Consider the following 16,093-nt stretch of genomic DNA (forward strand, 5'->3'; position numbering starts at 1 on the left):
AGTGAGAAGAAGGAGAAGAGAAGAACATGCTACATATGCCATGAGAAGGGCCACATCTCCTCCTTTTGCATTATTGGTAACTCATCCAACCCTATCTTGATCGGTGGTGCTTATTCTCTTTGCAAGGATAAGGTTGGAAATGTGCTTGCCAAATATTTGGGCACTCAATGTGGTTTCTGTTATCACCAGAATTTGACCAAGTTGGAGGTGGGCCACGATCAAGATAAGCCTGAAGGTTATATTTGGAGAGAACACGAAGATCGGCCTTATATGCGAAGTTGGGCTAGATTGCCCATTTATCTGTAATATATTAGATCGTATGTTAAGTTAGGAGTTAGAGTTTTACCCGTGCACGGTTAGGTGCACGCCTGAATTAGAAAGTCCGCTGGACTATAAATATGTATCTAGGGTTTATGGAATAAACAACAACTCACGTTCAACCCAAAACAAACCAATCTCGGCGCATCGCCAACTCCTTCATCTCGAGGGTTTCAATCAGGTAAGCGACATGCTGCCTAGATCGCACCTTGCGATCTAGGCAGCACAAGCTCCACGTTGTTCATGCGTTGCTCGTACTGAAGCGTCTTTGATGGCGAGCAACGTAGTTATCATAGATGTGTTAGGGTTAGCATAGTTCTTCGTATAACATGCTTACGTAGTGCAGCCCTTGCATGTCTAGCCGCCCTCACGCCTATCTCGGTGTGGGGCGGCACCGCTTGTTCATCATCTAGTAGATCTGATCTGTTACGATTTCTCCTTGTTCTGCAAGGATTAGTTTAATATCTGCAATAGTTAGGCCTTACAAAGGGGGGGAGGATCCAGCGGCACGTAGGGTGGCGTTCGCAAGTCCTAAACAGGATGTTCCGAGGATCAACGTCATGTTGGTTTTTAGGCCTTGTTTAGGATCGGCTTATGAGCACCGTGCGTGGCCGCGAGGCCCAACCTGGAGTAGGATGATCCGATTATGCGGTGAAAACCCTAAATCGTCGTAGATCTCATTAGCTATATCTTGATCAAGCAGGACCACCAAGTATTCGTGCACCCCGTACGAATCATGGGTGGATCGGCTCTTTGAGCCGATTCACAGGATAACCTGAGAGCCGATCGAGGCTCGTATTTAATGTTTACGTGTATGCCATGCAGGAACTAAGCGAGGCATCCCCATCACCTTCCTGACCAGGTATAGGTCAGGTGGCACGCCCTTGCACTTCGCATCGCCGCGTGTGACCAGAAGAGCATTGCGGGCCGTCGCTCGGAGGGGTCTCAGCCAGCCGCAGCTCTAGGCTCTTCCCGGCTCTACCTGTGTTGACAGGCCGCTGCCCGCCGGTGGGTTTTGGCAGTCAACACATTCTGGCACGCCCGGTGGGACAATCGTCTACATCAACCACATCGCCATCTACATCTGAGATGGCGGCGGACGGCACGCCAGTCACCTACGAGGAGCTGCCTGCCGAGCTCAAGAAGAAATATGACGAGATCAAGGCCACCCTCGAAGCCGACCTCATCGGCTCATATCACAGAACCCGTGCGTATGGCATCAGACGGAAGGGGTTCTCACCGGAAGGCGCACTCGATGAAGTGGATCTATCTGTCCCGTCAGAGGAACGTACCAGGGCCGTGCGCCAGGAGATCGGTGGCATGGTGGCTCACTCGTTGCATCTCCATTCCGAGAGCCTGGTGAATACTTTGGAGCATGTCGCCGTTCGGATGGTCAAGGAGGTCATGAAGAATCGGCACTCTCTATTAGAGCCAGCTCTCAGGACCTACCGAGGAAAGGTGCCACGCCAGCCCCGTCTGCCGTTGTCGTGCACATCGGCGGCACCAGGAGTGCCTCATGCACCGTCGCGCACCGTTGACAGGATCAACGGTACCTACCCTGGGACAGGGCCGGTCCTGGGGTTTTTGGGACCTAGGGCGAGGCTAAAAATTGGGACCCTTAATATAGCTATCATAATAATATTTATAGATATACGCAAAAAATAATATTCTCAATATCACTTAAATGTATCCAGAAGCACTAGCATATCAAATATTTTATACATAGTACCTTAAAATTTCCTTCTAGCATTCCTTGATGCAAATTCACTTATGATGGGGTCGATGTCGATGTCATCTAATAATTTCTTCTCGATGCATAATGTTGCCAAACCGTTTAACCTCTGTTGAGTCATTGTTGATCTCAAATAGTTCTTCAATAATTTCAACTTTGAAAAGCTTCTTTCAGCTGATGCGACTTGATCACGACACGATAAACATGATGCGGTAAGCAATGGAGATATTAGGATAACAATCAACTTCTCTGACATGCTCAAAAATCTCCATAGCAGACTTCACGCCATCTGGCAATGTGAATCTCATCATCTTTAATTCAGAAATAAGATCATATACCTCAACATCACATGAACCACCCTCCAGAGAGAAAGTTTGTGCAAATTTTCTGCAACTTCCTTCAAGTTCACTGTCACTTAATGACTTCATGGTGCGCGAGCTCAATAAAAAACCAAATACATCTTTAAACACCATGAGTTCTTTGAATCTGTCCTTCAAAGAAGTTACAGCCATATCAACCACAACATAAAAATATTTAACTTGAAAAGCCTTCTCAGCTTCTACAATTTCTTCATGGGTATTACTTTCATCAAACTGATTCTTCCTTGTAGCACGACGTTTTACTGGAAAAAATGCATCTACACCCATTTGATTTGCAATTTCTTTGGCACTGTTCAAGCTTGAAGAAAACCCCACATTTCTATAGTTCTCAAAAAATTCTTGTACGGCTTCTATTTGCTTCAAAGTAGACTCAATGCACATGGATGGTGATTGCAACATCTTACTAACTTTATTTACTGCAAACAGAATATCATGCCAAATAAACATACCAACAAGAAACTCAAAGCGGCCAAGCGCATCAAAACAATTTTTTGCATCAGTTTTATCCTTGGCCTCGACGTCAGAAGCATGACGTAACTCCAACAAAGCTGCCCTTAACTCAGTCGCTTGAAATCTTATTGCTGTGACACTTTTGATTCGACTCTCCCACCGAGTATTGGACAATGATTTCACAGTTAAACTGGGAACATGTTTAAGCAAGACATTCCACCTTTTTGTAGAGCTAGCAAATAATACGTATATGCTTTGAACAATTCCAAAAAATGAAACAGCTTTCCCACATGATTTTGCCATATCACACAGAGTGAGATTGAGACTATGGCAAGCACATGGCATATCTGATGCTCTTCGATTCATCTGAAGTAACCTAGATTGTACCCCTTTGTCTTTACCTTTCATATTAGAGCCATTGTCATAGCCTTGGCCCCTTATATCTTCAATATTTAGGCCAAATGATTCCATAGATTCAAGCAGTACCTTAAAAAGCCCCAAGCCAGAAGTGTCATCCACCTTCAAGAACCCCAAAAAATACTCCTCAATTTTTATCTTGCCATCAGATAAATTAACACATCGGACTAATAAAGTCATTTGTTCTTGATGACTGACATCTGGAGTACAATCAAGGATAATAGAGAAATACTTGGCATCCTTAACAACCTTTATGATAGAACGTGTGATGTCCGAAGCCAAAAGAGATATCAACTCATTCTGAATTTTGTGACTGAGATAATGATGATGGATTTCGCTGCTCTGAATACGTCGAAGGTGATCTTGCATTACCATGTCAAATTCTGCAATCATCTCAACACAAGCTAAGAAATTCCCATTATCATCCTTGTAAAGCTGCTCACTATTTCCTCGAAAAGCCAAGTTGCGTTTTCCAAGATATTTCACAATTGCTATTATTCTTAACAAAACTTGCCTCACCCGTTCTTTCTCCTTTGTGATTTGATGTTGCAATTCTTTGTCAATAGTTTCCTCCTTCCGTAATCTAAGCCTCAATTCATTCCACTTGTTCATGTTATTAATATGCTCACTGCTATTTTCATGTTCTTTAAGCCTCTCACTGATATGACTCCAATTACTAAATCCATCATGTGCTAAGGAACTCTGACTCCTGCTAGCACTAGACTTGAAAATCTTACAACAAAAACAGAAAACTTTGTCAACATCTGTTGAATAAACAAGCCATTTTCTATCATGTTTCTCTCCGTTGCTTAAACTCCTGTAATAATGAGCATACGAAAAATGTCTAGATGCGTTGTCTCGAGGGTACTCCATTGGTTCCTCTCTCGAAGGTCCTTTCTCAGCTAATATGTCTCTTGCTCTGTTATCAAGATTATCCCAATTTCTTGGATCATAAATATCAGAAGTATAAAATGGTTGTTCATCAACACTAGGATCTGTCGAATTAGCTGCATTCTCAGAGCCACTTACATTGCTATCGCCAATTTTGGTGTCAATATTTTCCTCTTGCTCATAAGAGCCACTTGCCCCTGCCTCTTCCTCGACGGCAACTATCGCCAACTCATCATTCGGGTTTATTGAAGCACCAGTATTAGATTTAAAAAATTTGTGAATATCTCCCCTCTGTGATTGTATCAAGGCCGCCACTTGTTTTGCTCTTTTCCTTTTAGTGTTACCATCTGGGCGCTTTCTCGACAAGGAAGACATGATAACAAACACTACTGAAAAAGAAACCAAATCAAATTCTGAATGGGAAAAACTATGCATCATGTATAGGAAGGTAGAGTATAATAATATACCTCAGATCGGTTAAATCGGCGATGTATGTATGCGCGTATTATGGCGACGGCCCCGGAAACTGAAACTGACGAGACGACAAACCGCGAACTGATAATTAAAAATTCAGAATTAGGGACAATTGAGGAGAAAACAAAAATCATCTCTAAGTTGCGAACTCACAAATTCTTACCGTGTCCGTGTCTCGCTGATTGGTCTGGACAATGAACTGAAGTCTGAAGACTGAAAGAGGCTCTGCGCTGCTCGCGAATTGCTAATTTGCTATCCTGTGTCTCGCACTCTCGCTGCTATCAAGGTTTGTGTGCTAGCGGAGATTCGGAGGATCGGATCATCGGCGGCTTGGACTGGGCAGTCGAAGCCGAGGCGACAAGGACTGGGCAGGGGTCGAAGACGAACTGACGCGTCCGGGGATCAGGATCGATCGCTTCGTTTCCTTTTCGTGTGCGGCGCGATCGATGGCTTCGTTTTCTCTGGAATCCCTGCGTGGCTCGGTGGCTGCCGTGAGTCCTGATGGGTTTCCTCTTGTATGGCCCAAAGGCCTTTCTTTGCTGCACGCTCAGGGCCTGTGCACGTTACACGTACAAACCTTCAAATATACACAGTAGTATACCTGGGTTGGGGCCCCTTGATTTTTGGGGCCTGGGGCGATGGCACTGCCTGCCCCCCCCTAGGGCCGGCCCTGCCCTGGGAGTTGCCAACCAGGACACTCGTTCAACGTCAACATGATAGAACTGGGACACCCCCTAGATGGAGATAAAGGTGAGGGCAACTGCTCTCGTGGCAAAGATGAGGAAGAGGCTGCTCCATGCGATCGGCCCCGACACTGCCAAAACATCTTGGTGATGATCAAGGTAGAAGCCGATGCTAGTAATCGGCCCGTAGTATCCGTAGCACCTGCTCTCCCAGTATGTGGCGTCGACCTCACAGGTGACGGAAAGCTAGGGTACGGGTTTACATCAGCTGATGAGCTAGAAGAAGTCGACATCGGTCCTGGGGATAAACCTCGACCTACTTTCATCAGCACGAAGTTAGATCCACAGCTCAGGGGACAGATGATAGCCCTGTTGAAGGAATACCCAGATTGCTTTGCATGGGATTACACGGAGATGCCTGGTTTGGACAGGAGCATCATTGAGCATCGGCTCCCCCTTAAGAAGGGATTTCGGCCGTTCCAACAGCGAGCACGTCAGATGAGGGCCGAAATCCTGGAAGAAGTCAAGAAGGAGATCGAGAAAATGTTGGTCGCTGGCTTCATCAGGCCATGTAGGTATGCGGAGTGGATCTCCAGTATCGTTCCGGTGGAGAAGAAGGACGGCCGATGGCGCGTGGCCATCAATTTCCGAGATCTTAACAGAGGCACCCCAAAGGACGAATATCCAATGCCCGTGGCAGAAACATTGATAAACGCTGCTGCTGGCCACAAGGTGTTGAGCTTCATGGATGGCAACGCCGGTTATAATCAGATTTTCATGGCTCCGGAAGATATACACAAGACCGCATTCAGGGTACCAGGGGCAGTGGGCTTGTTCGAATACGTGGTCATGACCTTTGGGTTGAAGAATGCTGGTGCAACGTACCAACGAGCCATGAATTATATATTTCATGATCTGATCGGCAAGTTGGTGGAGATCTACATCGATGACGTGGTGGTCAAATCGGTCTCCATGGAGGGACATTTGGGCGATCTACGGCGCGTCCTAGACCGAACTCGGAAATTCGGGCTGAGAATGAATCCGAAGAAGTGTGCCTTTGGCGTGACGGCTGGTCAATTCCTAGGTTTTTTGGTTCATGAACGGGGAATTGAGATCGGCCTGAAAAGTCAGGAGGCGGTGCGTACCATGCAGCCGCCAACCACGAAAAAGGAGCTCCAACGCCTCATCGGCAAGATCAATTTCGTCCGGCGGTTCATCTCTAATTTGTCAGGACGAATCGAGCCGTTCATGGCGCTGGTGAAGACTAAATCTGACGACGAGTTTCACTGGGGGGCAGAACAGCAACAGGCGTTTGATGAGATTAAGCGATATCTGACGACGCCGCCTGTGCTAGTTCCGCCCCAGCAAGACAGGCCATTCTACATCTACCTGTCAGTAGCTGACACGTCCATTGCTTCGGTGGTGGTGCAACTCTACGAGGGCGTGGAGAGAGTCGTTTTCTACCTCAGCAGAAGGATGCTGGACGCGGAGGCAAGATATCCTGAGGTCGAGAAACTTTGCCTCTGCCTGTTCTTTACCTGCACCAAGCTTCATCACATCCTTCTGACGGCAGAGATCATCGTCATCTGTAAATCAGACGTTGTCAAGCACATGTTGTCGGCCCCTGTTTTGAAAGGCCGACTCGGTAAGTGGATGTTGGCACTGTCAGAATTTGATCTCCGGTACCAGCCGGCGAAGGCAGTCAAGGGCCAAGCGTTGGCCGATCTCATCGCTGAACGGATCAGTACCAATATAGCAGCACTATCTATACGTGCATGGGCTATGTTCTTCGATGGATCGGTTTGTGACGGGGGTTGTGGCATCGGCATTCTGCTTGTGTCGCCTCGGGGGGCGGAGTACTCCTTCTCCATCAGATTATCTACCCCTTGCACCAACAACGTAGCAGAATACGAGGCAATACGCAAGGGAATGGAATTGCTACTAGAAGCTGGAGCGGAAGCTGTGGAGCTCTTTGGAGACTCAAAGTTGGTGATTAACCAGCTCACGGATGAATATAATTGCGAAAGTGAATCACTTTTCCCATATTGGGTGGAATGCCGTGAGTTGATGACACAGTTTCGGTACATCAACTTTAATTGGATCCCAAGATCCCAGAATACCGATGCCAACAATCTCGCACAAATGGCGTCAGGCTACATAGATATAGCCGACGGATCGGAAGTTCAGATACAATTCCTGGAACAGAATGATTGGAGAGCCGAGATCTTCGATTATTTAAAAGATTCGGCTCGGGGGGCACCTAAACGGGTAAGATACAGAGCCATGAAGTATGTCCTTATAGGAGACGACATGTTCTACAGGACACTGGAAGGGTTGCTACTCAAGTGCCTAGGACCGACTGAGTCTAATCGGCTCTTACATGAGGTGCATGAAGGTGCCTGTGGAACGCACCAGTCGGCTCATAAGATGAAGTGGTTGATCAGGCGATCAGGGTTTTATTGGCCCACTATGCTTGAAGATTGCTTCAATTATTACAAGGGGTGCCAAGCGTGTCAGATGTTTGGAAAGATTCAGATGGTGCCAGCATCAGCAATGAACCCCATCATCAAGCCTTGGCCGTTTCGGGGGTGGGGCATGGATATGATCGGCAAAATCCATCCGGCGTCAGGTAAAAAACATGAATGGATTTTGGTTATCACAGATTACTTCACTAAGTGGGTGGAAGCCGTCCCTATGAAAAAGGTGAAGTCAGAAGATGTGATCAAGTTTGTGAAAGAACACGTTATTCATAGGTTTGGGATCCCCCAAACTATCACGACCGATGGAGGTTCGGTCTTCACTTCTAAAGAATTCAGGAAGTTCTGTGATGACTTAGGGATCAAACTGATCCGATCATCCCCATACTATGCTCAAGCTAACGGGCAGGCTGAGGCGTCCAATCAGAGTCTGATCAAGCTAATCAAGAGAAAAATTGACGAGAACCCTCGGGATTGGCATGAGAAGTTATCAGAAGCATTATGGGCCTACCGCATGTCGTGCCATGGAGCCATAAAGACTTCACCGTACCAGCTTGTCTATGGACAGGAAGCCGTATTGCCTTGGGAAATTACGGCTGGATCAAGACGTGTCACGTTTCAGAATGATCTGACAGCTGAAGAATATGCAGCTTTGATGAGCGACACTATTGAGGACGCAACAGAACTCAGGCTTTGGTCATTGGAGAAGATTAAGGAGAACAAAGCCAAGGTGGCTCGTGCTTACAACAAAAAGGTTAGGCCAAAGGAGTTCCAAGTTGGTGATCTTGTGTGGGAAGCTGTGTTGCCATTGGGAACCAGGGATAAGGCATATGGCAAGTGGTCTCCTAATTGGCACGGTCGGTACAAAGTTGTCCAGGCCTTGAAGGGTAATGCATACATGCTGGAGGAGTTGAGCAGCGAAAAGTTCCCAGTGGCTGTAAATGGTCAACACCTCAAGAAATATTTCCCAAGCATGTGGGATGATGGACAGTAAGATATGGGGGCCGATTTCAGAATCGGCGGTAAAAAAAAAAATCACAGCCGATGCACAGACATCGACTTGGGAAAATGTGTGGAGATTGACAGTATGCAAGAACAGCCGATGCACGGGCATCGACTTCAGAAAACAAAGCCGATACGCTGATATCGACTTTAGCGAAATAAGTTTATACAACAGCTTCCTAACCACGGCGTGAGATCTCCTAATAATTGCTGAGGGATTCAGTCTCATGGTTTGGACGCGATTTAGGCCTGTTTATACAACAGCTTGGCCTCAGACGGTAATATGAGCCGATGCTCTGCTATCGGCTCCCTGTACGACAACTCCCTTTGACAAGCGGCAAGGGAGCGAGATTAATTAAGGGATTTTCTTCATTAGTAAGGGGATTTCTTACAAAGAAAGAGTCGATTTCTCAGGAAGGAAGAACAAAAGAAGGGTCTATTGACCAATCTACTACTGCTAGGCCTACACTAGTAGATCCTAATCTACATGCCATCGCTTCCTTCATCGTCATCCTCGGAACTCTCATCGGCACTGCTGCCGATGGGTTCCTCGTCACTGCTCCCATAGCCTTCTACAGGAGCTTCATCTTCGTCTTCATCGTCGCTGCTATCGTCGTCCCACCACATGCGGAGGCGCTTCGCTGGCGGGTAGCCCTCGAGGGAGTCGTCGTCATCATCGTCGTCTTCCTCTTCCTCTTCTTCAGAGGTGGGGCAGCCGTCCCAGGGGAACTGATCGTCCTCGCTCTCCGACTCCAGTTCCCCGACGGCAAGGAACTAAAGATCTTCGTCCCCGCTGGTCAGGGACTGGTCGTCTTCGGACCAGACCGAGGAAGCGTGGTCTTCCAGGTCCCATGCTTCTGGGGCGCGGATGTCCGGCGGCGTCTCACGGTAGGAGGAGGACCCGTAGGAAAGCTCGGAGGAGGAGTCGTGGAAGACCGACGACGAAGAGGAAGAAGAGGAAGACATGGCTGTGGGAGATTGGGGTTTTTTGGTGCCGATGGCCAGAATAGAGCAGGATGGTGAAGTGACGAACTGCTCAGAAGCGGTTAAATAAAAGGGGGCTATCGTGAAGAAATTCAATGCCACAGCAGTTTTCGAGGAGGCGGTGCCCAAATACAACGGTCAAATCACGCGGAGCAGTCGAGAAGGCAGGGCATCATGACGAAAAATACTGCAATAGGTTCTGCTCTGCCACGACATGACCCGACGGTAAAAGCATAATGATTTTGGAAATGTCATTTCCAAAACCAGGGGGGCATGTGTTATCACCAGAATTTGACCAAGTTGGAGGTGGGCCACGATCAAGATAAGCCTGAAGGTTATATTTGGAGAGAACACGAAGATCGGCCTTATATGCGAAGTTGGGCTAGATTGCCCATTTATCTGTAATATATTAGATCGTATGTTAAGTTAGGAGTTAGAGTTTTACCCGTGCACGGTTAGGTGCACGCCTGAATTAGAAAGTCCATTTGGACTATAAATATGTATCTAGGGTTTATGGAATAAACAACAACTCACGTTCAACCCAAAACAAACCAATCTCGGCGCATCGCCAACTCCTTCATCTCGAGGGTTTCAATCAGGTAAGCGACATGCTGCCTAGATCGCATCTTGCGATCTAGGCAGCACAAGCTCCACGTTGTTCATGCGTTGCTCGTACTGAAGCGTCTTTGATGGCGAGCAACGTAGTTATCATAGATGTGTTAGGGTTAGCATAGTTCTTCGTATAACATGCTTACGTAGTGCAACCCTTGCATGTCTAGCCGCCCTCACGCCTATCTCAGGTGTGGGGGCGGCACCCTGCTTGTTCATCATCTAGTAGATCTGATCCGTTACGATTGCTCCTTGTTCTGCAAGGATTAGTTTAATATCTGCAATAGTTAGGCCTTACAAAGGGGGGGAGGATCCAGCGGCACGTAGGGTGGCGTTCGCAAGTCCTAAACAGGATGTTCCGAGGATCAACGTCATGTTGGTTTTTAGGCCTTGTTTAGGATCGGCTTATGAGCACCGTGCGTGGCCGCGAGGCCCAACCTAGAGTAGGATGATCCGATTATGCGGTGAAAACCCTAAATCGTCGTAGATCTCATTAGCTATATCTTGATCAAGCAGGACCACCAAGTATTCGTGCACCCCGTACGAATCATGGGTGGATCGGCTCTTTGAGCCGATTCACAGGATAACCTGAGAGCCGATCGAGGCTCGTATTTAATGTTTACGTGTATGCCATGCAGGAACTAAGCGAGGCATCCCCATCACCTTCCTGACCAGGTATAGGTCAGGTGGCACGCCCTTGCACTTCGCATCGCCGCGTGTGACCAGAAGAGCATTGCGGGCCGTCGCTCGGAGGGGTCTCAGCCAGCCGCAGCTCTAGGCTCTTCCCGGCTCTACCTGTGTTGACAGGCCGCTGCCCGCCGGTGGGTTTTGGCAGTCAACAGTTTCTCAAAAAGAACCATTTGGGTTGCCAAGCCTATTGTGACTAACTTCTTCGGACCCAACTTGGTTGGGGACCATCAAGCCAAATTTTGACCAATAGGTACATATGGAGGGCATGGAGGCTTGACTAGTTCATGAAGACTTAGGGGATCTTCATCATTCTTATTTCCTCAAGTCAAGTAGTATCCCTTTCATCCTTTACCCATGCACCTCCTTGCGGTAACGAGTCCTCAACTCCATTACATTGAAAGTTACTCGCCCCATTTTACATGTGTTGGTTTTGTACCTTGCATGTGGTTGTGTATTTTGTGCCTCCTACTTGCTTATCTTGCTTGCATGCATATATATGTTGGGTGGCACATCATGTACAATTGTTCTTTGTCGAGCCTATTGCATCTTGTTGATATCTTAGTTGTTGGATCGTGTGAGAGAATTAATGGACTATCCCATTTTGGGGGAGTGATATGCTTTGTGCAGTTCACAATCCTAAAATGTGCGACATGATGAATTAAAATTCTATAATGTCCATTAATTATCTCACTTGGTTCTTATTTGCCTCTTGCACGAAAAATGTCTTTATCACATTATGGGGGAGTATTATGCTTTGTGCATCTTACAAGCCTAGAAAATGTGAACACTTGAGGTTATGTCACATAGAGTTGATATTTTAGATTATCTTGTTCCTATGTGACATGTTTGCTCAAACAAATCCCTTTTTGCCTAAAATGCACTTATTGCTATTCTCTTTGATTTTGTCTTCCTTGCTTCTTTTGGATCTCCTTATTTCACTTGAAACTTTTTAGTGTTTTGATAAACAATGGTTGAGTGATGATCCCGCATTTGTGCATTTTGTATTAAAATGCAAATTGTAAATAGTTCACTAATCTTGGGGGAGCTCTCCTATGCTTGTTAGAACACTCTCTTGTTTCAAGAATTTGACTTTGGAAGACAAACCTTTTCTTTTCGGTACTTTTGTGCCATCATGAAAAGCGTTGAGAGTTTGGTTTATTTGGAGCCTTTCTTTCTTTGGGAGTTGGTTATCTCATTACTTTATATTTGGTTTTATTTCCTAAAATGTGATAAGTCCTTGAGCATGATTGTTTTGGATATCTTGCTCTATTTCTCTTGTACCTATCTTGTGTGTGCATGTTTCTTTGTGGATAAATATCTTCGTGATGTTGTCCACTTAGAGAGACTTATATACATGAGAGATGGTACATGTCTTTTGATATCCCTCTTTGTTGGAGTCCATTCCTTTATTCTTATTTGACTCTTTGATGGCTTCACAAAGATCTTGGTTATGAGTGCTTGTGTTACCCTATTTGTATCTTCACGCACTCATACTTGTTTTTGGCACAAGCTTCATTTTTACTTGCCTCTTATTAAGCTTGTGTTTCTTTTTGGTTCATTGGATTGCTTGCTTCATTTGTCGAAGCTTTCTCACCTTCATATCCTCGTGCAATCTTTGTTCCTCAATATAGTTGGATTCCCTCCCGGTATTCGTCATTGAATACGTGCATTTGATTTCACTCACATTGTGAGAAATGCACACCTTATGGAGGAATTCTAACTATATTGGCCTTCCAAACCTTTCGTCCATTTTGGCAATCGATGCCAATGGGGGAGAAGTTTGGAGGGTTTGAGGGAATTGCTTTTGTTTGGTTCTTAAGCATTTGCCTCTCATGCTTGCATTTGTTGCTTTGCATGGTTGAATATTTAGAGGATATTCCGCTAGGCTTTAATTGCCGATATATGTAATGAAATTCAAGTTCATTCACACATGCATATATTATGGGGGAGTTTGTTCCAAATATTCAACTTGGGTTGTTCGCTAAATTCCATATTTAAGCCCTCTCAAAGAGATTGTCAACTATTACCAAAATGGGGGAGATTGAAAGAACATGGATCCCCCATGTGTGGTTTTGGTAATTGATGACAATCCCTATGGACTAACGGTTGTGTTGAGAATCTATCTTAGGTAGTGTCCATAGCCATCTGTCGGTTTCAAGGTTGCAAGATGGAGAAGATTGAGTACGATGAAGACGGTGTCGAAGAGAGACGAAGACGGGGTTGAAGATGAAGAGGGATGAAGACGGCGTAAAAGATGGACGAAGACGGTGGCGTGCGTACAAGATGGATGAAGACGGCGTAGAAGATGGATGAAGACGGTGGCATGTACAATGATGAAGAGGGTGAAGACGGAGCTTGCCGACTCGAGTGGAACGCGCAAGGACAAGGTTTGTGCTCGATAGGATAGGGGGTCGCGTCATCGGAGAGAGCTCAAACCTTGCATGCATTGCATCGTGCTTCTTGGTTGTTCTTGGTTCTTATCCATGAGATGGGTTAGAGCTTGTGATTCATTCTCATGACAAGCTCTAGCTCATTGGAAACGGATTTCGGATGCATCGCATGATGCATGTGCGAGGGTGATGATTTTCCCGATATACCATATTGAGAGGTTACACCTCCTGGTCGCCCTCTTTCCAACAAAATTGGTTTCACCTCATTTGGATCTTCCTAGCTCAAGATATCGCATTTTCCGTATCTGTCTGAGGAAGTGGAGAATGAAGACAATAGTCAGTAGTGTCTTTTATGTATAAGCTTAAGAAGTGGTCTGTTTTGTGTTGGAACATTCGTGGTTTGAATGGTCGTGATAAACATTTAGCTCTTCGAAATGCTATCATTTCTAGTGGGTGTTCAGTTGTTTGTTTGCAGGAAACTAAGAAAATGCACTTTGATCTGGCCTTTATTAAGCAGTGTTGTCCATCTAGTTTTGATGAATTTGTGTATGTCCCTTCTGTGGGGGCATCTGGGGGCTTAATTATCATTTGGCAAAGTTCTATGTTCTCTGGAATGGTTATGCATTGTACTTCTTTTGCCCTATCTGTATATTTCACTTCAACACATAATGCACATTCCCTCACAATTATGAATATCTATGGACCTTGTGAAGGACAAAACAGAGAGGCTTTTGTCAAATGGCTTTTTGAGTTGAATATTCCAGATGATGAGGACTGGTTAATCATGGGTGATTTTAATTTTATTAGATCCCCATCCAATAGGAATAAAGCTGGTGGCAATATTAATGATATGATGATTTTTAATGATTTTATCAGAGAGCAACACCTTACTGAAATTCCTATTAAAGGACGAAAGTTTACCTGGAGCAACATGCAAGATAATCCATTGCTGGAACAGTTGGACTGGTTTTTTTCATCTATGCATTGGACTCTAAGTTATCCAGCTACTGTAGTTTTGCCACAAGGAAAGCCCACCTCTGATCATGTTCCTTTACTGGTGTCAATTCAATCATCAATCCCTAGCAGTAAGATCTTTAGATTTGAGAATTATTGGGTGGCACACCATGGTTTTTTCGAAGTTGTAGCAAAAAATTGGGCTAAACCTACACATAAAAGCTCCAGTGCTGCAAACTTGAATGAAAAATTCAAAAGAATGAGATATGAGTTGAAAAAATGGAGTAAGTCAATTTCCAAATTATCTGTTTGCATTGAGAATTCCAATAAAGCTCTACTGAGGCTGGATCAGCTAGAGGATTTGAGAGGCCTAACTCTGCCAGAGAGTAACTTTAGGAAAATCTTAAAGAAACATTTATTATGTCTGTTGGATTTTCAACAGCAATATTGGAAGAAGAGATGCACTGTTAGGTGGACTAAGTTTGGTGATGAGAACACAAAATTCTTTCAGTCAATGGCTACAGAAAGATATAGAAGAAACTCCATTTCTCAACTCACTTTACCAGATGGTACTGTTGTTACTGAGCATAAAGAGAAAGAACAATTGATTTTTAATACCTATAAAGAAAGATTAGGCACATCACAGGCTCCTGAGATGTTATTTGAGCTGCAGCTGATGATTCAGCCTGTGCCAGGGTTAGAAGAACTTTCTGTGCCATTTACTACAGAGGAGATTGATTTGGTAGTCAAACATATGCCAATAGACAAGGCTCCTGGTCCTGATGGTTTTAATGGGCAATTTCTCAAGTCATGCTGGCATATTATCAAACAGGATATTTATAAACTGTGTTTTGATTTTTATGAGGGAAAGCTGGACATTGAGAGTATTAATATGGGTCATATTACACTTATACCCAAGGTAGCCTCTCCAGAATCTGTTAATGATTTCAGGCCAATTACTCTCTTGAATTGTTGTCTCAAGATTATCACAAAGATTCTAGCCAATAGGCTGCAAAAAGTGGTGTTGAGAATTGTGCACAAAAATCAGTATGGCTTTCTTAAAGGAAGGACCATTCAAGACTGTATTGCTTGGGCTTTTGAATTTATCCATCAATGCTCTGCATCCAAAAAGGAAATAATCTTGCTTAAGTTGGACTTTGCAAAGGCTTTTGATACAATTGATCATGGTGCAATGATCAAAATAATGAAACAAATGGGATTTGATGAGAAATGGATACAATGGATTTCTATCATTTTTGCTTCTGGAAAATCGGCTGTATTATTAAATGGAGTCCCTGGGAGACAATTCTTCTGTAAAAGAGGTGTAAGACAGGGAGATCCACTCTCCCCCCTTATCTTTGTTTTGGCTGCTGATTTACTGCAATCTGCCATTAACAAAGCCTTCTTGGATCATGCACTACAAGCCCCCTATTCTCCTGATTATGGTATGGATTACCCTGTGATACAGTATGCTGATGACACTCTCATCATTATGCCAGCATGTACTCAACAAGTGATGATCATGAAAGATATTTTGAACAAATATGCAGCTTCCACTGGCCTACATATTAATTATAGTAAATCAGTGCTTATCCCAATTAATTTATCAGAGGAAACTGCTGTAAGTTTGGCCCAAAACTTT

At 44.9% G+C, this 16,093-nt stretch overlaps 1 protein-coding gene across 1 annotated transcript; it reads right to left on the reverse strand.

Annotated features, from left to right (window-relative positions):
- Positions 1–2,238: 2,238 nt before the first annotated feature.
- LOC127340077 (uncharacterized) lies at positions 2,239–5,338 on the reverse strand. Its single transcript, XM_051365859.2, has 4 exons — positions 5,264–5,338; positions 4,826–5,216; positions 4,656–4,743; positions 2,239–4,574 (listed from the first exon to the last, which is right to left on the reverse strand). The coding sequence occupies exon 4, from the start codon at positions 4,561–4,563 to the stop codon at positions 2,239–2,241; it is 2,325 nt and encodes a 774-aa protein (XP_051221819.2). The 5' UTR covers positions 4,564–4,574; positions 4,656–4,743; positions 4,826–5,216; positions 5,264–5,338.
- Between the last annotated feature and the right edge of the window lie 10,755 nt (positions 5,339–16,093).

The sequence above is a fragment of the Lolium perenne genome, chromosome 1 (genome assembly GCF_019359855.2).
Source record: "Lolium perenne isolate Kyuss_39 chromosome 1, Kyuss_2.0, whole genome shotgun sequence".
NCBI classification, from domain to species: Eukaryota; Viridiplantae; Streptophyta; class Magnoliopsida; order Poales; family Poaceae; genus Lolium; species Lolium perenne.